The sequence below is a fragment of the Leptopilina heterotoma genome, unplaced genomic scaffold (assembly GCF_015476425.1).
Source record: "Leptopilina heterotoma isolate Lh14 unplaced genomic scaffold, ASM1547642v1 Lhet_95, whole genome shotgun sequence".
NCBI lineage: Eukaryota > Metazoa > Arthropoda > Insecta > Hymenoptera > Figitidae > Leptopilina > Leptopilina heterotoma.
This window is the reverse complement of record NW_025111202.1, coordinates 1,153,155-1,169,145: the sequence shown is the minus strand read 5'-3', so window position 1 is coordinate 1,169,145 and position 15,991 is coordinate 1,153,155. Positions and strand designations below refer to the sequence as shown.

The 15,991-nt window shown below is 28.2% G+C and overlaps 2 protein-coding genes across 7 annotated transcripts; both read right to left on the bottom strand.

Annotated features, from left to right (window-relative positions):
* Positions 1-288: 288 nt before the first annotated feature.
* On the bottom strand, positions 289-12,589 carry LOC122512200 (lethal(2) giant larvae protein homolog 1). Of its 2 annotated transcripts, none has more exons than XM_043627912.1 (16): positions 12,021-12,589; positions 9,490-9,587; positions 8,753-8,846; positions 7,827-8,068; positions 7,609-7,747; positions 6,963-7,177; positions 6,581-6,878; positions 5,717-6,473; positions 5,482-5,638; positions 5,220-5,368; positions 4,595-5,111; positions 4,236-4,507; positions 3,842-3,977; positions 3,541-3,758; positions 3,303-3,385; positions 289-2,760 (listed from the first exon to the last, which is right to left on the bottom strand). In XM_043627912.1, the coding sequence occupies exons 1-16, from the start codon at positions 12,102-12,104 to the stop codon at positions 2,659-2,661; spliced, it is 3,561 nt and encodes a 1,186-aa protein (XP_043483847.1). In that variant the 5' UTR covers positions 12,105-12,589; the 3' UTR covers positions 289-2,658. The 2 variants fall into 2 exon arrangements, with proteins under 2 accessions (XP_043483847.1, XP_043483848.1); XM_043627913.1 differs by having other exon boundaries at positions 6,963-7,150.
* An 803-nt stretch (positions 12,590-13,392) lies between these two features.
* Positions 13,393-15,764, bottom strand: LOC122512151 (glutaminyl-peptide cyclotransferase-like). 5 transcript variants are annotated; one of them, XM_043627845.1, is made up of 7 exons: positions 15,652-15,764; positions 15,266-15,353; positions 14,857-15,000; positions 14,502-14,771; positions 14,261-14,422; positions 13,963-14,182; positions 13,393-13,861 (listed from the first exon to the last, which is right to left on the bottom strand). In XM_043627845.1, the coding sequence occupies exons 1-7, from the start codon at positions 15,747-15,749 to the stop codon at positions 13,710-13,712; spliced, it is 1,134 nt and encodes a 377-aa protein (XP_043483780.1). In that variant the 5' UTR covers positions 15,750-15,764; the 3' UTR covers positions 13,393-13,709. The 5 variants fall into 5 exon arrangements, with proteins under 5 accessions (XP_043483780.1, XP_043483781.1, XP_043483783.1 ...); XM_043627846.1 differs by having other exon boundaries at positions 15,637-15,703; XM_043627848.1 differs by lacking the exon at positions 15,652-15,764 and adding an exon at positions 15,483-15,607.
* Between the last annotated feature and the right edge of the window lie 227 nt (positions 15,765-15,991).

Genomic DNA, 15,991 nt, shown 5'->3' with positions numbered 1-15,991 from the left:
TGAGTTTAGATAATTCAGAAATATAAAGAAGTTTAATTTAGTATAAAGTGTTATTACAATTGTAATACATATATATTTCTGTAGAAATCAAAGTTTACGGTTCATGAGTGAAGCAGTTGTTTGTAGTTAATAATAATAAACTAAATACTTTACTTTTATTTAAAGTAATACATTAACATTTTTTTTTATATTAAAAGAATGTCTTAACATTATGGTATAAACAGTAATTAGTAAAAATTCTTCTCAGTCATACAATATTTAAATTGACAAATTTTTGTTAAAAAAATATAAATGTATATAAAATTTTATTGTAAATGTGATTTTTTTACATTTTTAACACTTGTTCTCAATTTTGTTCCGTTTTTTTGTTTTTGTAGTCAAATTGTTTCTTTAATACATGTACACATAAGCGTAGAAAGTAGATTTTTCATATTTTATTTAAATTAGATAAAATACGCTTAGAAATTGTATAGATGATATGAAGAATAAATGTTTATATTATATAATATAAAATTGAACCGCGGGCAAACAAAGGGGCTTACGCGAAAAACAACAATTTAAATTTTTTATCATCATATTATAAATTTTTAATTTCTTTTAAAATTGAAATTTTTAATAAAGAATAATAGCATCCAGGAGCTGACGAAAACGACGGTGTTTTTCGCGTAAGCTCTTTTTAATTGTTGGCGGTTTAGTTTATAACAAGTTATAACCACAATAAAAAAAGGCACAATGCAATATTTTATATAAAATATTTCACTTTTCGTTGTAAAAGAGCTTAAATATAATTGATGAAATTTATAATAATCAAATATTTATTTTCGGCTTAAAAAGATAAAAGAGAAAAATTATTAATTTATTTTACACAAAATTCATTTGTATTTAATTGTAAAATTGATAGTCTAAATACAAACGAGAACAATTTCTAATATGATTATAAAATAAATATTTTTTTAAAATTATCCTGTCAATTGGAATGAATAGAAAGTTTCTTGAATGACAATAATCTTGAGATCAAAAGTGCAAAAGTTTCTCAGGTTGATATTATTAATTTATAAATGAAAAACTACTAGCTTACAGAAATTAAAAAAAATAGATAGTACATACAAAAATTTCCTCCACCAACTTAACAAATAAATTATCTAAACGACCATACATAAGATTAAAAACATGTTTACGCACCAAATTAATTTTTCAACGAATTGAAACAGTCAATTAACTTTTCTTACATTTCAAGAATATATGTTATATTTCTGTTTCGAATTGAAATAATGAGAAAGTATACACATACTTAATTCGATCTATAAAAGAAAAGCTTCAACAAATACTAATAGACTTTCTTTTGTTTTAATCCATTTTTCAATTGTTAAATTTAATAAATATTTTTTTAAACTTGTGAATTTCAATGATCGTTTCAAAACGTTTTATAATACATTATGACGATTATAATTAGCATTGAGTAATTGACTATAATGTAAAACGAACAAAAGAAACTGCATATAAAAAATATGTTTTTTGTAATCCAAAATATATAAAGTTTCTCTGTATTTTATTTAGAGAAAAAGGTAAGGCAACCTGAATACTGTAGTGGAATAAGTCCAGAATTGGATAAAGCAATTCTCATTTCTCATATCTAATTTTAGACTGGTATGGCTGTTAACATTTTTTAGTGTAATTTACCTCTGTACATCTAAGAGTAAAATTTTTACAGTTAGTCTCTCTTTCTGGTTCAACATTATCATATAATGTTATATATATCTATATAAAATGATTTAAAAAAGCTTTGTAAAACTTTGATATTTCTTTTTATAAGTACGATTATTTTTCATCTGCGTTTAAAAATAATGCATTTTCATACCTAAATTACAATCATTGTCAGTAAATTAAACAAATAAAATTTGTTTCCAATAATACGTGTATCTTGTTTGCCAAAAGTCAACAAAAAGGCAATAAAATATTTCTTAAAATTAAATACTACCAGGATCAAGAAACAGCTATATATGAACAATTATAACCGGAATAATACAAGCAATGTTATTGCACAAAGTCGTGATTTTTTAATACAAATTTCAAAATCACCGATTTCTCAAAAAATGTTTTAATTTGTAATTTTAAAATACTTTCTATGTACTTAAAATAAAATCTTATCTTGGTAAAATCCTGGTTTTTGCAGTCATCACGGTAAAATTTTGAAAATTACTTTTTCAAAATTTGTATCCTACTTAATCAAATGCGATTATTATTTTGAATACACTGGTGAATATAAAAAATTGTTAATTCGCTTGCTTGTTTACTATAAAAACTGTGTGTACAGTGAACAACAACAGTGAATATTAAAAATATAATAGGAAGATTCTACTTTTAATATTATAACTATACTTTCAGGTTATAAGATACTTAATTATTAGAAAAGTTATTTCAAAGTTTAATCTCCAAATTTAATTTTCATAACTCGTTGCCAAAGTTATTGAATTTAAACTTTTTCATATCTTAAAATTCTGTACGGAGTTGCTAAAATTGTCCATAGGAATATTTTTAAAAATGATCTAAAAGAACAACAACGTCACTGTACACTTTTGTTAAGTAAAGGCACTTAACTTCATTTCATCGATTGATAAAAATATTGAACAGTTATTTAACTTTGCTTTTATGAAATAACTAAGAATTAACTTCTTCTGGTCTTGCAAGAGGGGCCTTTGATTTTTCAGTTGTAACTGTGGTTGTGGTCACTTCTAACTTGGCAAGTTCTGCAGCACTAAGCTGTAATATAAATTAATAATTCATATAATTCATATTCTAATATTTTACTAAATGAATGTATTGTTGATTAAAACTGAAGGGGAGAAACCACATTAGAGGTTTCAAAGAATCGATTTTTTTTCATAACTTGGACAGCGCAGCTCCAGGACCAATAGTTGTCATTCGTCCATTTCATTTGAATAATTTTATCCCTTTCAAAATAAATTGCCGAAAAATAGCTAAAAATCAGAGTCAGCGTCCTAATGTGGTTTTCCCTCTTAATTAATACGCAATAAACTTTTAATACCTATTTAAAAATAGTAAAGCAAAAGAATGATTGAATAATGTATTTATATGTTAAAATGGCTACTTTTATAAAGTTAAATTTTTTTTGTGATAAAGCATTTGTAAGCTACATATGTAAGAAGGTTTTTGTTAGTATGATAATAAGCAACATAAATATCATGCTAAGCTGTTAGTTTTATTAATATTTTAAAAAGCTAAAGTTAATTAAGTTTCTTTCCCCTCAAACTCAGTAAGTATAATCAGACTCAAATTCTGACCTCAACATCAGGAGGTAGAGTGATTGTGGCGTGCGTCGTTGTTGTTTCTATTCCACTACTAATTTCTCTTTCTACTGTAGTACCTAGAAAGCACATAATAATAATATTACTAATAACATTTTTCAAAAAAGTAAATTGCCTGAATTAAACTTACTGATCACTGATTTTTTACATTTAATAAAAAAACTTGTAATATTCTTTAAATTTTGCTCATAAAATAACAATGAAGCAGACTTACTGTTGACATGTGACCCTTCACTCGCTTGAATGGTTTCAACTTCTCCGTTAGTTGTTCCGTTAGTAGTCGATTGTGATATGACAGTTGTGGTTTTCACAACAATTGTTTGATTTTGAGTCGCTGTTTCTGACGTTCTTGAAGTTATGTCCATTTTAAGTCCTGCTAATCGATTGTGAAGGTCCTCTGATGAAGTCGCATTTTTAAAAAGCGAACTATTACTGAAAAAATAGTTGACAATATTTTGAAAATCGAGAAAATAAGTTAAAATTATAATATAAAATTCACTTCATAAATAACTTACAGCAAATGATCTTTGACACTGTCAATAGTAATATCTCCGACAGAATTTTGATCTTGACGATCATCATCTCCATTAACATCTGTAGTACTAGCAGCTGGCTTTAGAGAAGGCTCCTTAGGAGAATCTTCACCACAAGCTAAAATTAATGTGTAAGAATTCGAAACTAACATTTAAATATTTAATTCACAAAGACATAAACTTGATAAAGCAAATAGATACAATTTAACAAAAATTTTAATTCAGTGATTCGTTATGAATTAGCAAAGCAGATTTTCAAAAAACACTCATCTGAGTTATACAATTCTTTAAGATGAAAAATGAGTATTGCATATAAACTGATTGTGATTGATGGAAGATTATTTTAAAAATCATTATTTAAATGAAATTTACTTACTTGACCCAATTATTCCATTCTCTGCAATATTTTTCGTAACAGAGTCCGACTGATCATCTTTAGCTTCATCTTCTGTACCATCTTCTGTACTCTCTTGCTCTATGCTCTCTTCCTTCGTTTCCGTCGACAGCGATCTGGCATTCGGTGGTAGGCTCAACGCACAATACGCTCTAACTCCTTTTGAAGGTGTCAAAGAAATTCGCTGAAGCTCGGAACTTGAATGTAAATATAAAGCCTCAGCAGATCTTGTAAATGACAAAGAGGAAATTCCACTGAAAATATAAGAAGGACACATCAATTTAAAAATCAAAATAGAAGAACCAAGTCATGTAAAAAAAATTATATTGAACATAACGTACTTGATATCTTCTCTTTTAATAGCTGCCGTATTGACTTGTCTTCTTAATTCTGGAACACTGAGCACTAGACATTCTCCTAAATTTGTAAGACAAAGAAGGCACGTTTCTTCATGGAGACCTGAAGGTTCTATTGAACAAGAAAATTTAGCAAATCCTGTTTTTCTAACTCGTGAACCCTCGTGTGCTGTCAATTTATATTTGCAAAAAGGTTTTAAAGATGGAAGATTAAAGATCTTAAATTGCTCCTCGCTGGCAATGACAACTCTGTGTGGAGAATTCATGTCTGGTCCCGAACTAACTCCCTTTTCAACTTCAAAAGCTTCTGGCAGAGGAATACTGGACCCATCGAGAATTGTAATTGCAATTACAGGAGCTCGATGCTTTAGTTGAATTTCTTTACCCAAGGTACAATTGACATCTTCTTCCTTACGTCTTGCTCCAGCAGGAATTGCTAAAGTGAAAACATACACTGTCCCGTTATTCGTACCGGCCCAGAGTGTAGGCGTCGTATTTTGCACTGCAATAACAATAACAATATTAATAAGTTTTATAATTATAATATAAAAGATTTCTTGTAATTTAATTTAAGTAAAAATATGAAATTTTTCTGTTGAGTAATACTTACTACTTATAATATAACTTCTAGCAAAATAGAGACACCGAACCATTGAACCAAGAGCATCATCGACAGGTCTCGCTTCAACTTGTCTCTCAACTGATTTTATCACTTCTCCTGGCGAGAGTTCTGCACTTGGGGAAGATGTAATGGTAGGCCTAAAATTAAATTATATAATAAATTAGATTATTACTATCTATTTTACTTTTAAATTAAAAAAAATAAATAAATAAATTATGAAAATGATTATAAATTTATGTGTGGCACTTACGTTTCTTTCTTTTTTTCTTGAACAGTATTTCGAGTCGGACTACTGGCATTTCCACGACGTTGTGATCTACCTTTTCTCAATCTTCTGAACGATTCTCTCAATGACTTCTTAAATGATTTTCTTCTAGAAATCGGAGTATCTCCAGCACCAGATAGATCTAAAGAAAGATAAGTTTTAATTGTGGAATGACGGAATAATTTATTAAATTTTCATTTGAAGAAAGAAAGAAACTCACCATTAGGATTTAGTGTGCATTTGACATTCACAGCTTTTGCTCTTACGTAGTCAAACAGAGCTAATCCGTGAGCGGTTCCAGCCGCAATAAGTCCCCATTCGCTTTGCAGAGCCAATGCTGTTATTGCAGCTGGAGGATACAACTGCAGCAGAGTTTGCGGTTGGAATCCAACAGCAAAAGAAATACTAGTTGTTCTTGGTGGTAAGTGATCGTGACCTTTCCAGGCAAAACCATCTCTATCATTCACCAAGTTCATGGTGATTGCTTTAATTTCTTTATTAATTGCTTCCGGTGATATACGAGCAGTAATTACATGACCTGCTGTTCCAGCAATGACTAAAGTCAATGAAAGTGGACACAGAAGAATTTTCTTCACGGCCAGTCGTGGATCATCAGAGTAAGGATCAAAAGTGCCCACCTTTCTAAAACGTGGCCACTCATCTTCATCATCTTCTGGAGCTTGTTCTAATACATCTAAATGTTCCCCGGTGAACAAAAGTGATGAATTGTATTTATATAGAGGAGTCAAGGCAACATTCGAAGCGTCCCAAAAGCGTACGGTCCCATCTTCATGACCTGTCAGTAATAATTCTCTCATTGTTTGCTCAGTCTCATCAATTTTTTTCGATAATACAACTCCTCCATCAATCGGCCATTCTTTGTCTGAATAAAGATGTTCTGTCTGTAATTTTCCAGCAGATAAAATTGCATTCCATAAATCTTGTTGAACATTTGGAACATGCTGCGAGCAGGTGACCTGAAATTTACATACTGAATTTAAACTGAGTTTTTGAAAAACAAGCAAAGTTTTTTACAAGACTCTAATAAAATTCATCAAAATTTTTCAGAACAAGAGAAACTTACTGCACTAGCGTGAAGTGATACCAAATATGGTAAAGACATCATTTTCCATTCAGGGTGTGTTAAATCAATTGCAATTAATTCTTCTTCAGCAAGAACAACGAGAGCTTCAGGGCATCCCAACGCTGTATTATTTTCCTTCTCTTCTTCAGATTGCTTTGGCAAGACAGCAAAGAAATCAATGACTTTAGAAGTAAAGTCAAAAGCCACTTGCTTGCTGTTCGTCATTACAGTTATCGTGTGTCTGTCACCATAGCTCGCTCGTGGCATTCCACCAGAAAATATAAGCATCTCTCCGTCACTTAAATTGTTGATAAATTAATTAACGCGTCAAATTAATAACACCTAATTTAATATAATAATTATTAAATTACTGAAAACTTACTCTGCAGTGGAATAAACGACTATTTTCGAAATCGATTTACAAGGTAGAGGGCCATAATGAGTTTTGGGCTCCATAATCTCCTCACTTCCTGGACTCCAGAAGGAATAAGAGCCATCATTGTGAGATGAAATAAATCTGTTCTCTGTGATCCAATAAACCCACTCCAGTTGATTCTTTGAGATGAAGGTCTGTGCACGCGAAAATAAACCCATCAGCTGCGTACACACGTTCGCCAAAACCACCAAAGACACAAACAACAACAACAACAACAGTCAGAAGAAGAGATACCAACTTTTCAACATTCGTGAAATTTTACATCCACCATTTTTTGTAAATTCTCGGACAACACAAAAGCAATTTTTCATATAAAAAATATTTTAATTTTGAGTTTTTAAACTGAAAAATTAAATATAAAAAAAAAGATTATAAATCAAATTAGTGTTTTTGACTCAGGTTGAAACAATTTATTAATGATGTTGGTAATGTAAAGAAGAAGAGGAAAATTATTATAATGACTCTTGCAATGTAGTTGTTCTTTTCAACGGAAGATTAGAATATTTGTCAGTTATGAGTATGAGTGGTTCATTTACAATTATTATAACTGGTGGTCCATAGAAAAAAAGCAAAAAATGTACTTTTAACATACCTGTTGGGCACCTGGAGTTGCTTTATTCCAAAGAACCATTAAACCACGATTATATCCTATTAAAATATTGTCAGGGTGGCCAGGTTGTTCCGCAATAGCTTCTACTGCCCCAGGATTAATTTTGTAATCTGCTGGAACACTAAATTTAAAAAATAAATAAATAAAATTATTTCCGTTCAATTAAACAATAAACATGTAAAATTTTTTTCTAAACTTACTTCTGCATTACAACGTCTTGGTAAATCATTGTTTCTGATATTGTGAAAGTTTTCAATTTTAATAAATAGATATTTCCACCTTCCGTTCCCAAAAGGAGATGTTCGTTTGAAGATTCCAGGCAAATGGCTGATATTTTTTTTAGTTTACCTTCCAAGCATAAGCTTGTTGTTTCCACAACAGAATTGTTATTGATTTCCCATAAATGAAGAGAATTCTCATCACAAAGTGAAACCAAACGCCCCTAAAATTTAAAAACTATTTTTTACCATTGATAAATAGAAATCAGGTAAATTTTTAAATATAGGTCATATAAAGTAATTTTAATACATTTAATACATTTTTAACATTTTTAAAATTTTAAATATTTTAAATATTTTTTAAAAAATAATATTACATTACTTAATTATTATCTTATCATATTAAGCCTATGCTCGAAACAAGAGGCTGATAAAAATATTCTCAATGAAATATAAAAATTCTATATAGGTCGCCAAATGCATTACTTTAAAGAAACGTTTACCTTTTTTATTTAATAGATAGAAAACTATTCAAGGTAAATAGACTTTGAGTGCCCTAATTTAAATTAAATTCAAATCGCCTTCCCTTATCAACTCGTTAAGTGTTTCTGTGAAAACGTACGAGTAAAAATATTCCAATCAATAGGATATTAAATATTGTACATTAGACTACATAGATACTTTAAGTTACTTTTAAACATAGACATCTTCCTAGAAAAAGGAGCCTATTTTCTGAAGCCTGAGCATAAATCAAAGGGAAGACATATTGTTTATTTGCTTTATATGTGTGACGAAAAATGTAAAAAGTACATTGTTTTATCTTACTCATTCAATTACGTTATTTTTACATACAAAATTGAAAAATTATGAAAAGATATTTTCTAACATTGATATGATAATGGACTTACCTCATTTGGAACGGCAATAATTTTAGTAACTGCATTTTTTTCTCCACTCTCGTTTTTATGATGTCCATAAAATTCTACACCTGGTCTTCCAAAACTGTTTTTAAATTAATTTTTTATTGTTAAGGAAATTATCACAGGGCTTGAACCAGTGAAAGTATTTAAAAATACGGACTTCGACTCGGAGTTATCCATTTCTTCGTGTTTTATAATAATTAAAAATGACTGAATGATAAAATCATTATCAATTAAATTATTATTTTCAAGAATTTTGAACTGAAATTCTTCTTTAAATCGATTATTTTTAATAATTTTCGAAAAAGTTCTTTCAAATCCATTTGTTTACAATATTCTATTTTACGAAATTTATAAAAAAAAATTTGTAAATAATTAAAGTCCTGTGAAATTTTTATTATTTTATGAAAATAATTAAAGATTTAAAGGAAAAACATACGTAAGTGCATGAAGAAACTATCCTAAGCAGTTGTAGTAGGGTTTTTTCTTTATTAGCACTAGTCTTTAATTGTTGCTGATAACCCAAACCTGAAGTACTATTCAAAGTTTTCTGTTATGCATATTTTTAAAAGCAGTCAATCGGTTGACATAGTTTTTAAACAAAGTAATGCAGTATAAACTTAAATTTAACAAAAATTTAGTGTCATCCTGGCTTATTATTTTTATTCACAAATATAAGAAATCAATGTACTGAAAAATACGAATAAATTAAACAAAAAGGATACACTTTTATAGCTCCAGATGCTGTTCCTATGATCATAAGTCGTAGACTTGAATCCCAAGCAAAAGCTGTTGGTTTGTTCGGAAAGCCATGTTCTACAGTCTAAAAAATAAAAAACAATTAAATAAATTTGTACTATCGCAAAATAAATCTTGTTATCTAATAAGTAAATAGAAAATTACAATATTAACAATATAGTGAAAACAATTATAACAACCACCATTTGAATTAGCACTGCCTGCTTTTACTTTCTCTCACAGATGAGAATGCCTATTTTCAAGCAATGCAAAATAATTCAAATCATCTTTTTTGATGATCTTTCTTCGTCAAAAATAACTAACATTCAAACATAAACAATGTGTTTAGTGAGAGATTATTAATTTTCGTTACTTTAATCATTTAAAACGAACTCAAATTTTTTATTTATCTTTAGACAAATCTCAATTATTAAAAATAGACGCTCACCACATTCATGACTCATCGATAAATCGTCATCAGTATAAAATATTATATTTAATAACATGTTATATTATATGTAAGTTATTGCTTTAATTAGTCATTAGGAAAATGACTATTTTTACAGAAACCTTCATTATTGTGAGATTGTAATGTGTATGACAGTAACAAAATATAACATTAATAAACTAAAAAAAAGTTCTTTAAAATATATGAGTAAAAATTAATTTATTTTCTGTTTTATTTTATTTTATTTTATAATAAAAAAGAATGTTTTTGTTTAATATTTCAAATTTCATGAGGTGGAAATTATAGAACAATATTCTAGAGAAAGACATTTAAACAAATCTTCTCAGACCATCATTTGAAGCAGTGAAAGTTTTACATACTATAGAAACGTATACAGTAATACTTTTGGTTAAATCAGAATCTGTCGCCATCATAACGCAGTTGATAAGTTTTTAAGAAATTACTGTTCAAAGTTTTTAAATAAATAATTTTATTTAACAAATAATTCTTAGTGCTATTATACTGAATTTTACCACCCGAATAAAAAACTAATGTGAACAGTAACAGGATTCATACTTTATTCTCCTCTTCTAAAGTATTATTAACTTTTAATTAAACTATTCTCAAAGTAGATATATTAAATATTAATCTTTAAAATAAAATTTTAAATTAAATCTTTGATGGGATTTACAGTTTTACTTTAATTATAGTTAAAGAAAAAATATTGAAATAAACGAAAAAAATACATTTCGGAGCAGATGAATGTTTTATCCGCAGTTTTGTAATTATTGAAGTTAAAAAACTGTCCAAATTTAAAAATCAAATAAATAAATAAAGTGAAATTCAATTTACAAATAATACTTTAAGTGTTACTAGAAAAAATTTATCTTTTTTGCTAATCAATTTGGAGAAACTCCAGTTTAACTAATTTTAGTTTAGTATTTTCAATAAATGCTTATCAAGTCTGGGATAAAAGTCAATAACTTTTGTTAGTATTGACATGAATTGTGTTTGACTTTCGTTATGACATACTTGAACGATTGGAATTAAATCATTGCTAAGGTTTCAAGAATAAAAAATCGTGTCAACGCATACTGCATTGTCAGAGGAATGTAAGTGTAAAGAAGAAAATATGATTAAGAAATTTCTTACTGTTGCTCTTTAAAATAAAAATTAATATTACTTAATACCCACACTCGTCAAACTCAATTTATTTTAGTTAATAAAATTCATAAAATTGACTGTCTATTTCTCTTTAAGCCATATATAAATTTTAATAAAATTAAAAGTGGAACTACTTTATAAAAATTAATTACTATTACATATAAAACAATAAGTGCATCTTTTATCAGCTATTTTAAAAAACAAAATACAGAACTCACACACAAAAAAAAGAATGTAGATTTGTCACGCAAACGGTGTTTTTGTGGCATAGATTACTTGAAACGCTTCTTGATCATGGAATAAAATGTGAGAAGTTAACGGTTTATGGTTATAGTAAGAAGACGTTTATAATTTTATAGGTTTTAAGATTTAATTTCTAAAATTGGTTTATTTTAGATACTTAATGCAGTTTCTGATGTTTTAAACCTTCAAAATATAGAAAACATTTTCATATAAATCTTGTTAAAATTTTGATCTTAAAAAAGATTTCTACATCGAACTACTTATATTACTTTATATAATAAAATCAAACTTTTGTATTGTATATAGAATTAAATCATTTCTTTTTTATTTAATCATAAATTAATTTTTATATCAACAAATTAGAGTCTAAACTTGTTTATAACTTCTTTAATCATTCTGAAAATTGTAACTAAATTTTTAATTTTACTGTTTTTTAAAGGTGTAGAATTTTTAGATAAATTAATAAATTAAAAAAGATTAAATGTCAGGTTTAGAGGTTAGAATTTATAATGTTTCTTTTTAAAAAGAATTTATACCATAAAGCCAATACAAAGTAAGTTTAATGTTCTTTTCAGTAAGAAAATAGATGAGATAATCATGACGATTTCTTCTAACATTGTAATGTTACTTCTAACATTGTATGTTTCTTCTAACATTTCTAACCTTACGAAATCCAAAGAGATCCTTTTGCAGCTTCTGACGTTCTGCTGTGGGTTGCTGACCCTTCCCTCTGATAAATTTAAGCATCCTGCCTGCAGTTTATTGCTGTCAAACCAAAATAACTTTACGTTTCCTCGTAAATAATATTTTTGACGATGTCTTCTTTCTTCACACTTTTAATGAATTATGATACGCGTTTAGAAGAAATAAAAAATTTAATTAAAACATTTTCAAAGTGAACAGAAAACCACATGAAGCCAATTTTTTTTTGTAGTCGGTGTTTGCCTGAAACACGTTTGACACGCCTGCCTCTATTGCACAGACAACACGTCGTTCACCTCTTTCTTTTTTCCAATGTGTTAATTTTTTTCGTCTCGTGATTATTGATAAAAAAGGATGGAAAACAGTCACTGTAACTTTTAAAACTTTTTTCTATAAAATAAACAGACGTCCCGCGAAATTCGCAAGTAGCGAAATTCTGTAAAACCATGGAAGAACTTAGCGTAAACTAAAATTCATTCCAGACACACATATGACCTGATGGCTGGTTGACAATAGGCGTAGCGTAGGTATGTAAGAATGTTTCAGAAAACTGCCACTAGATAGTATTACTATTAAAGGCCTAAGCAAGGCGACAGCAAGAACACAGTAGCGACAATCGCAAACGGAAACTAAGTTGAGTCCACAATATACAACAAACGCATCAGTAAGAATGTGTTAGAGAAGGATGAATAGTATGCCTATCCTTCTCTAACACACTCTTAAATGAAAGTGGAATATTCGTCGCAGCCAATCAAATTTAGTGGTATGTAAGCACCTTAAATACGTTGCGTTGATTTTGGCGATTTTAGCATTGGTTACCATAGTAACCGGCGCAACGCATGCTTTAGGATCCTATTGGAGATAGGCCATAAGACCAATTGAAATCGTAAACTTTTAAATGAAAAAACTACAATTTTTATGCAAATTTAACTAACAATAGCTCATTTTACTCGTTCAAACATTATTTATAATCGTATAATCTTTTTAATATTATATTTTTATTTGTTGTGCAAACAATTTCGAGAATATTATAGTTTTGAGGTCAAAGTCGATGCATTTTTTGCATGTTTGAAGCTCTAAAAATCGCATTGACTTTGGCATACTCTTAAGAAACAAATTTTTTAAAAATAATTGATGTATTTCGTAAAGTTTTTATTTACAAGTAAAATATTACAATAGAAATTGTATACAATTTGCATGAATTCACTTATTTACAAATAATAACTTGTGTATTCACATGATTGTGCATAACTAAAAAATTAAGTCTATTGTTTTTTAAAAATTATTTACAAATAGATATTAGAAACTATATGTTCAAAAAGAAAAAGTAGTATACTCTTTGACACAAAGCAATTTAATTTATGAAATAAAAACACACATCCAATAATTAGCTTTAATTTTCGAGAAATTTTTAAATTTCAATAATATTGATTGATTTAAATAATGATTTCTAGATAAAATTTGTCGTTTTAAAAAATTTTATGCAAATTCTGGGCATAACACATACTTCTACACTTACCCTTTCCAGTGTATTACTTTTAAATAATTTCAATTATCTATATAACTGTTTTTAAAATTCTCTGGGCAAGTAAATCTCTTCACGTTCAACATGAAATAAACAAATATAAGTACAAAAATGTTAAAACATATTTAAACATTAATATGTAAATATGATGCTATAAATAGACGAAGAATTTTGTTGATATTTTCAGTTGCTTGCAAATCAATATTTTCTCTTTTGTCGTCCTCAGTATGCCAGATTTCTGGGAAGGTGTAGGGTATGATGTGAAGAACTGGTACATCTAAAGAAAAGAAAAAATTAATAACGTAAATAATAAAAATAAATACTAATAATAATAATAAAACAAATACATGCATAGAAATGTTTTAAAAATTAATATACTTCGCTTTAGGAATGGAATATGATCATCCTCGATATAAGATGGTGTAGAGTACTCCTCAAAATACTTTTGGTATCCATAAGAATAGTTTTCAAATAATTCCAAACTAGCTAGATAAGCTTCAGCCGATAATAATAGCTCATACCATCGCTTTTTATTCGTAGAATAGTTGCGAAATTTAGATTTTGAATCTCCTATTAAATCCAGTAAAACTAGTAGATCCTAAAAACGTGTTGAGATAAAGCAACTTTTTTTTGTTAAAAAAATGGTTAAATATCTTAAATTATTTCAAATATATACTATTTTGTCAAGCTCCGAAATATTATTGCCCAAATGTTGTAAAGAAGGCGTTTTACTCCATTTTTTAGCTAAATGTCTTGCTCCATAAATTGAATCTGTTGGTCCCCAAGTTTCAAATGCTTCTTCTCCATCAAAGAAAATGAACATTAGACTCACGTCTTGCTGATTTAAAAAAAATTTGGTTAATGTTTCAATTATTTCATCGTTAAAGTCCAAACGAATAAGTATTATTGTTACTTACATTCTTGACAGAATTTAACTGCTTATTCATGACTTTGGCTGTATTAATTAATTGAGCACAAGGTACAGCACTGTCTATGGCTCCAACAAATTTCATTCCAAACATATATTTCGAATCATAGTGACAAGCTAACGTCAAATACCTTGTGGCATGAGGATTAAGTTTTGCAATCACATTGCTAAATTTTAAATTGCCGAATATTGGTGTATCAGCATAAAATTCATCAATTTCCACAGACCATCCTAGATCTGCCATCGAATTATGTATGTACTATAAAAAATATAGAAAATTAAAAACATTTTATTTTATTAATAAATTTTCCTGTAGTGGTTGTCGAATAAATTAAATATCTTACTTCTTTTACTTCTTCATGTTTTTCTGTCCCTACAACTCTTTCGACACAAATATTATCTAAAATTTCATCCATATGAGTCAAATTCGACAGCTGAGCAAGAGTATTTATTTGATTTTCATTCAATCCACCAGGTTGATGCAAATTCTGAAAATGTACGTGTTGCAAATGTAAATAAAAACCAGATAAAGCATAAGGATAATCAATAAGAAATTAAAATGATTCATCGCAAATAATACGTCACTTTTTCTTGTTTATACTTTAACAGCTATTGCAAAACGGTGAAAAAAATCAACTATGTTTATAAAAAAATAAGGAATATATTGCCTTTTTACACATAATTTATATGCAATACAAATTTATGTCAGGATAAAATGGATAAAATTATAAACTTAAAATATTGAAGTCTTACTTTTTGATTCTTGAACACTTTTCCTTCTCCAGTTTTCCATATTGTTGAAATTAAAAGGAATGTAATTATCACAAACATTTTCGCTAATCTGTTATATTAAAATAAAAAGAGAATAAAATTGTAAAATATATACCGTTAAGAAACTATTCAAATAAAATTAGTAATAAAATTTATATTACACTTATTTTATATGATAAACAGTTTCATAAAATATTACATTTGTTATTAAAAAATAATATTCATAAACTCTCTAACTGTTAATTGAATATATTTAACTATCTAAATATTCATGTGTAAATATTGTTTAAAAATAGTATAAAATTCACAAAATTTAAACAATAATAGTTTTAGATTGGAAGAACTAAAAACACCTGTTAACGTATTACACGGTTTTATAAGCAGGTTTGACGATAAGTGAGTTTACTTTCCTGGATCCTGGTGGCACATAAAGACCAACGCACAATTGTTCGGGAACGAAATGCATGAGATGGAAAACGATAGGGATATAATTGTGACCTTTTCTATTTTATGCAAGTCGTTCACGAAGTTATTGTGTTTAGGGCTTAATTTGCAAGACTTTTGAAACAATTCTCGTCTTTCTCTTTACTGTGACAGTGGCATAAGTTTGTCACACTCTACAGAGTTGTGAACATACCTTTATCCTTAATCATTTTTACATAAGAGAGAAAAGGACAGAATTGTCATTCTGACAAATAGAAAAAGACA

Excerpts from the sequence above, each read along its gene's own strand:
- LOC122512151 (XM_043627845.1), bottom strand. The coding sequence starts at position 15,749 with ATGCATTTCGTTCCCGAACAATTGTGCGTTGGTCTTTATGTGCCACCA. Across the intron at positions 14,423-14,501 it reads AGTTAAATTCTGTCAAGAAT|CAAGACGTGAGTCTAATGTT; the intron begins GTAAGTAACAAT and ends TTTTTAAATCAG. Across the intron at positions 14,183-14,260 it reads TTTCGGAGCTTGACAAAATA|GATCTACTAGTTTTACTGGA; the intron begins GTATATATTTGA and ends ACACGTTTTTAG.
- LOC122512200 (XM_043627912.1), bottom strand. The coding sequence starts at position 12,104 with ATGCTTAAATTTATCAGAGGGAAGGGTCAGCAACCCACAGCAGAACGT. Across the intron at positions 6,879-6,962 it reads GTCGTTTATTCCACTGCAGA|TGACGGAGAGATGCTTATAT; the intron begins GTAAGTTTTCAG and ends CAACAATTTAAG. Across the intron at positions 5,112-5,219 it reads TAGAAGTTATATTATAAGTA|TGCAAAATACGACGCCTACA; the intron begins GTAAGTATTACT and ends TTGTTATTGCAG.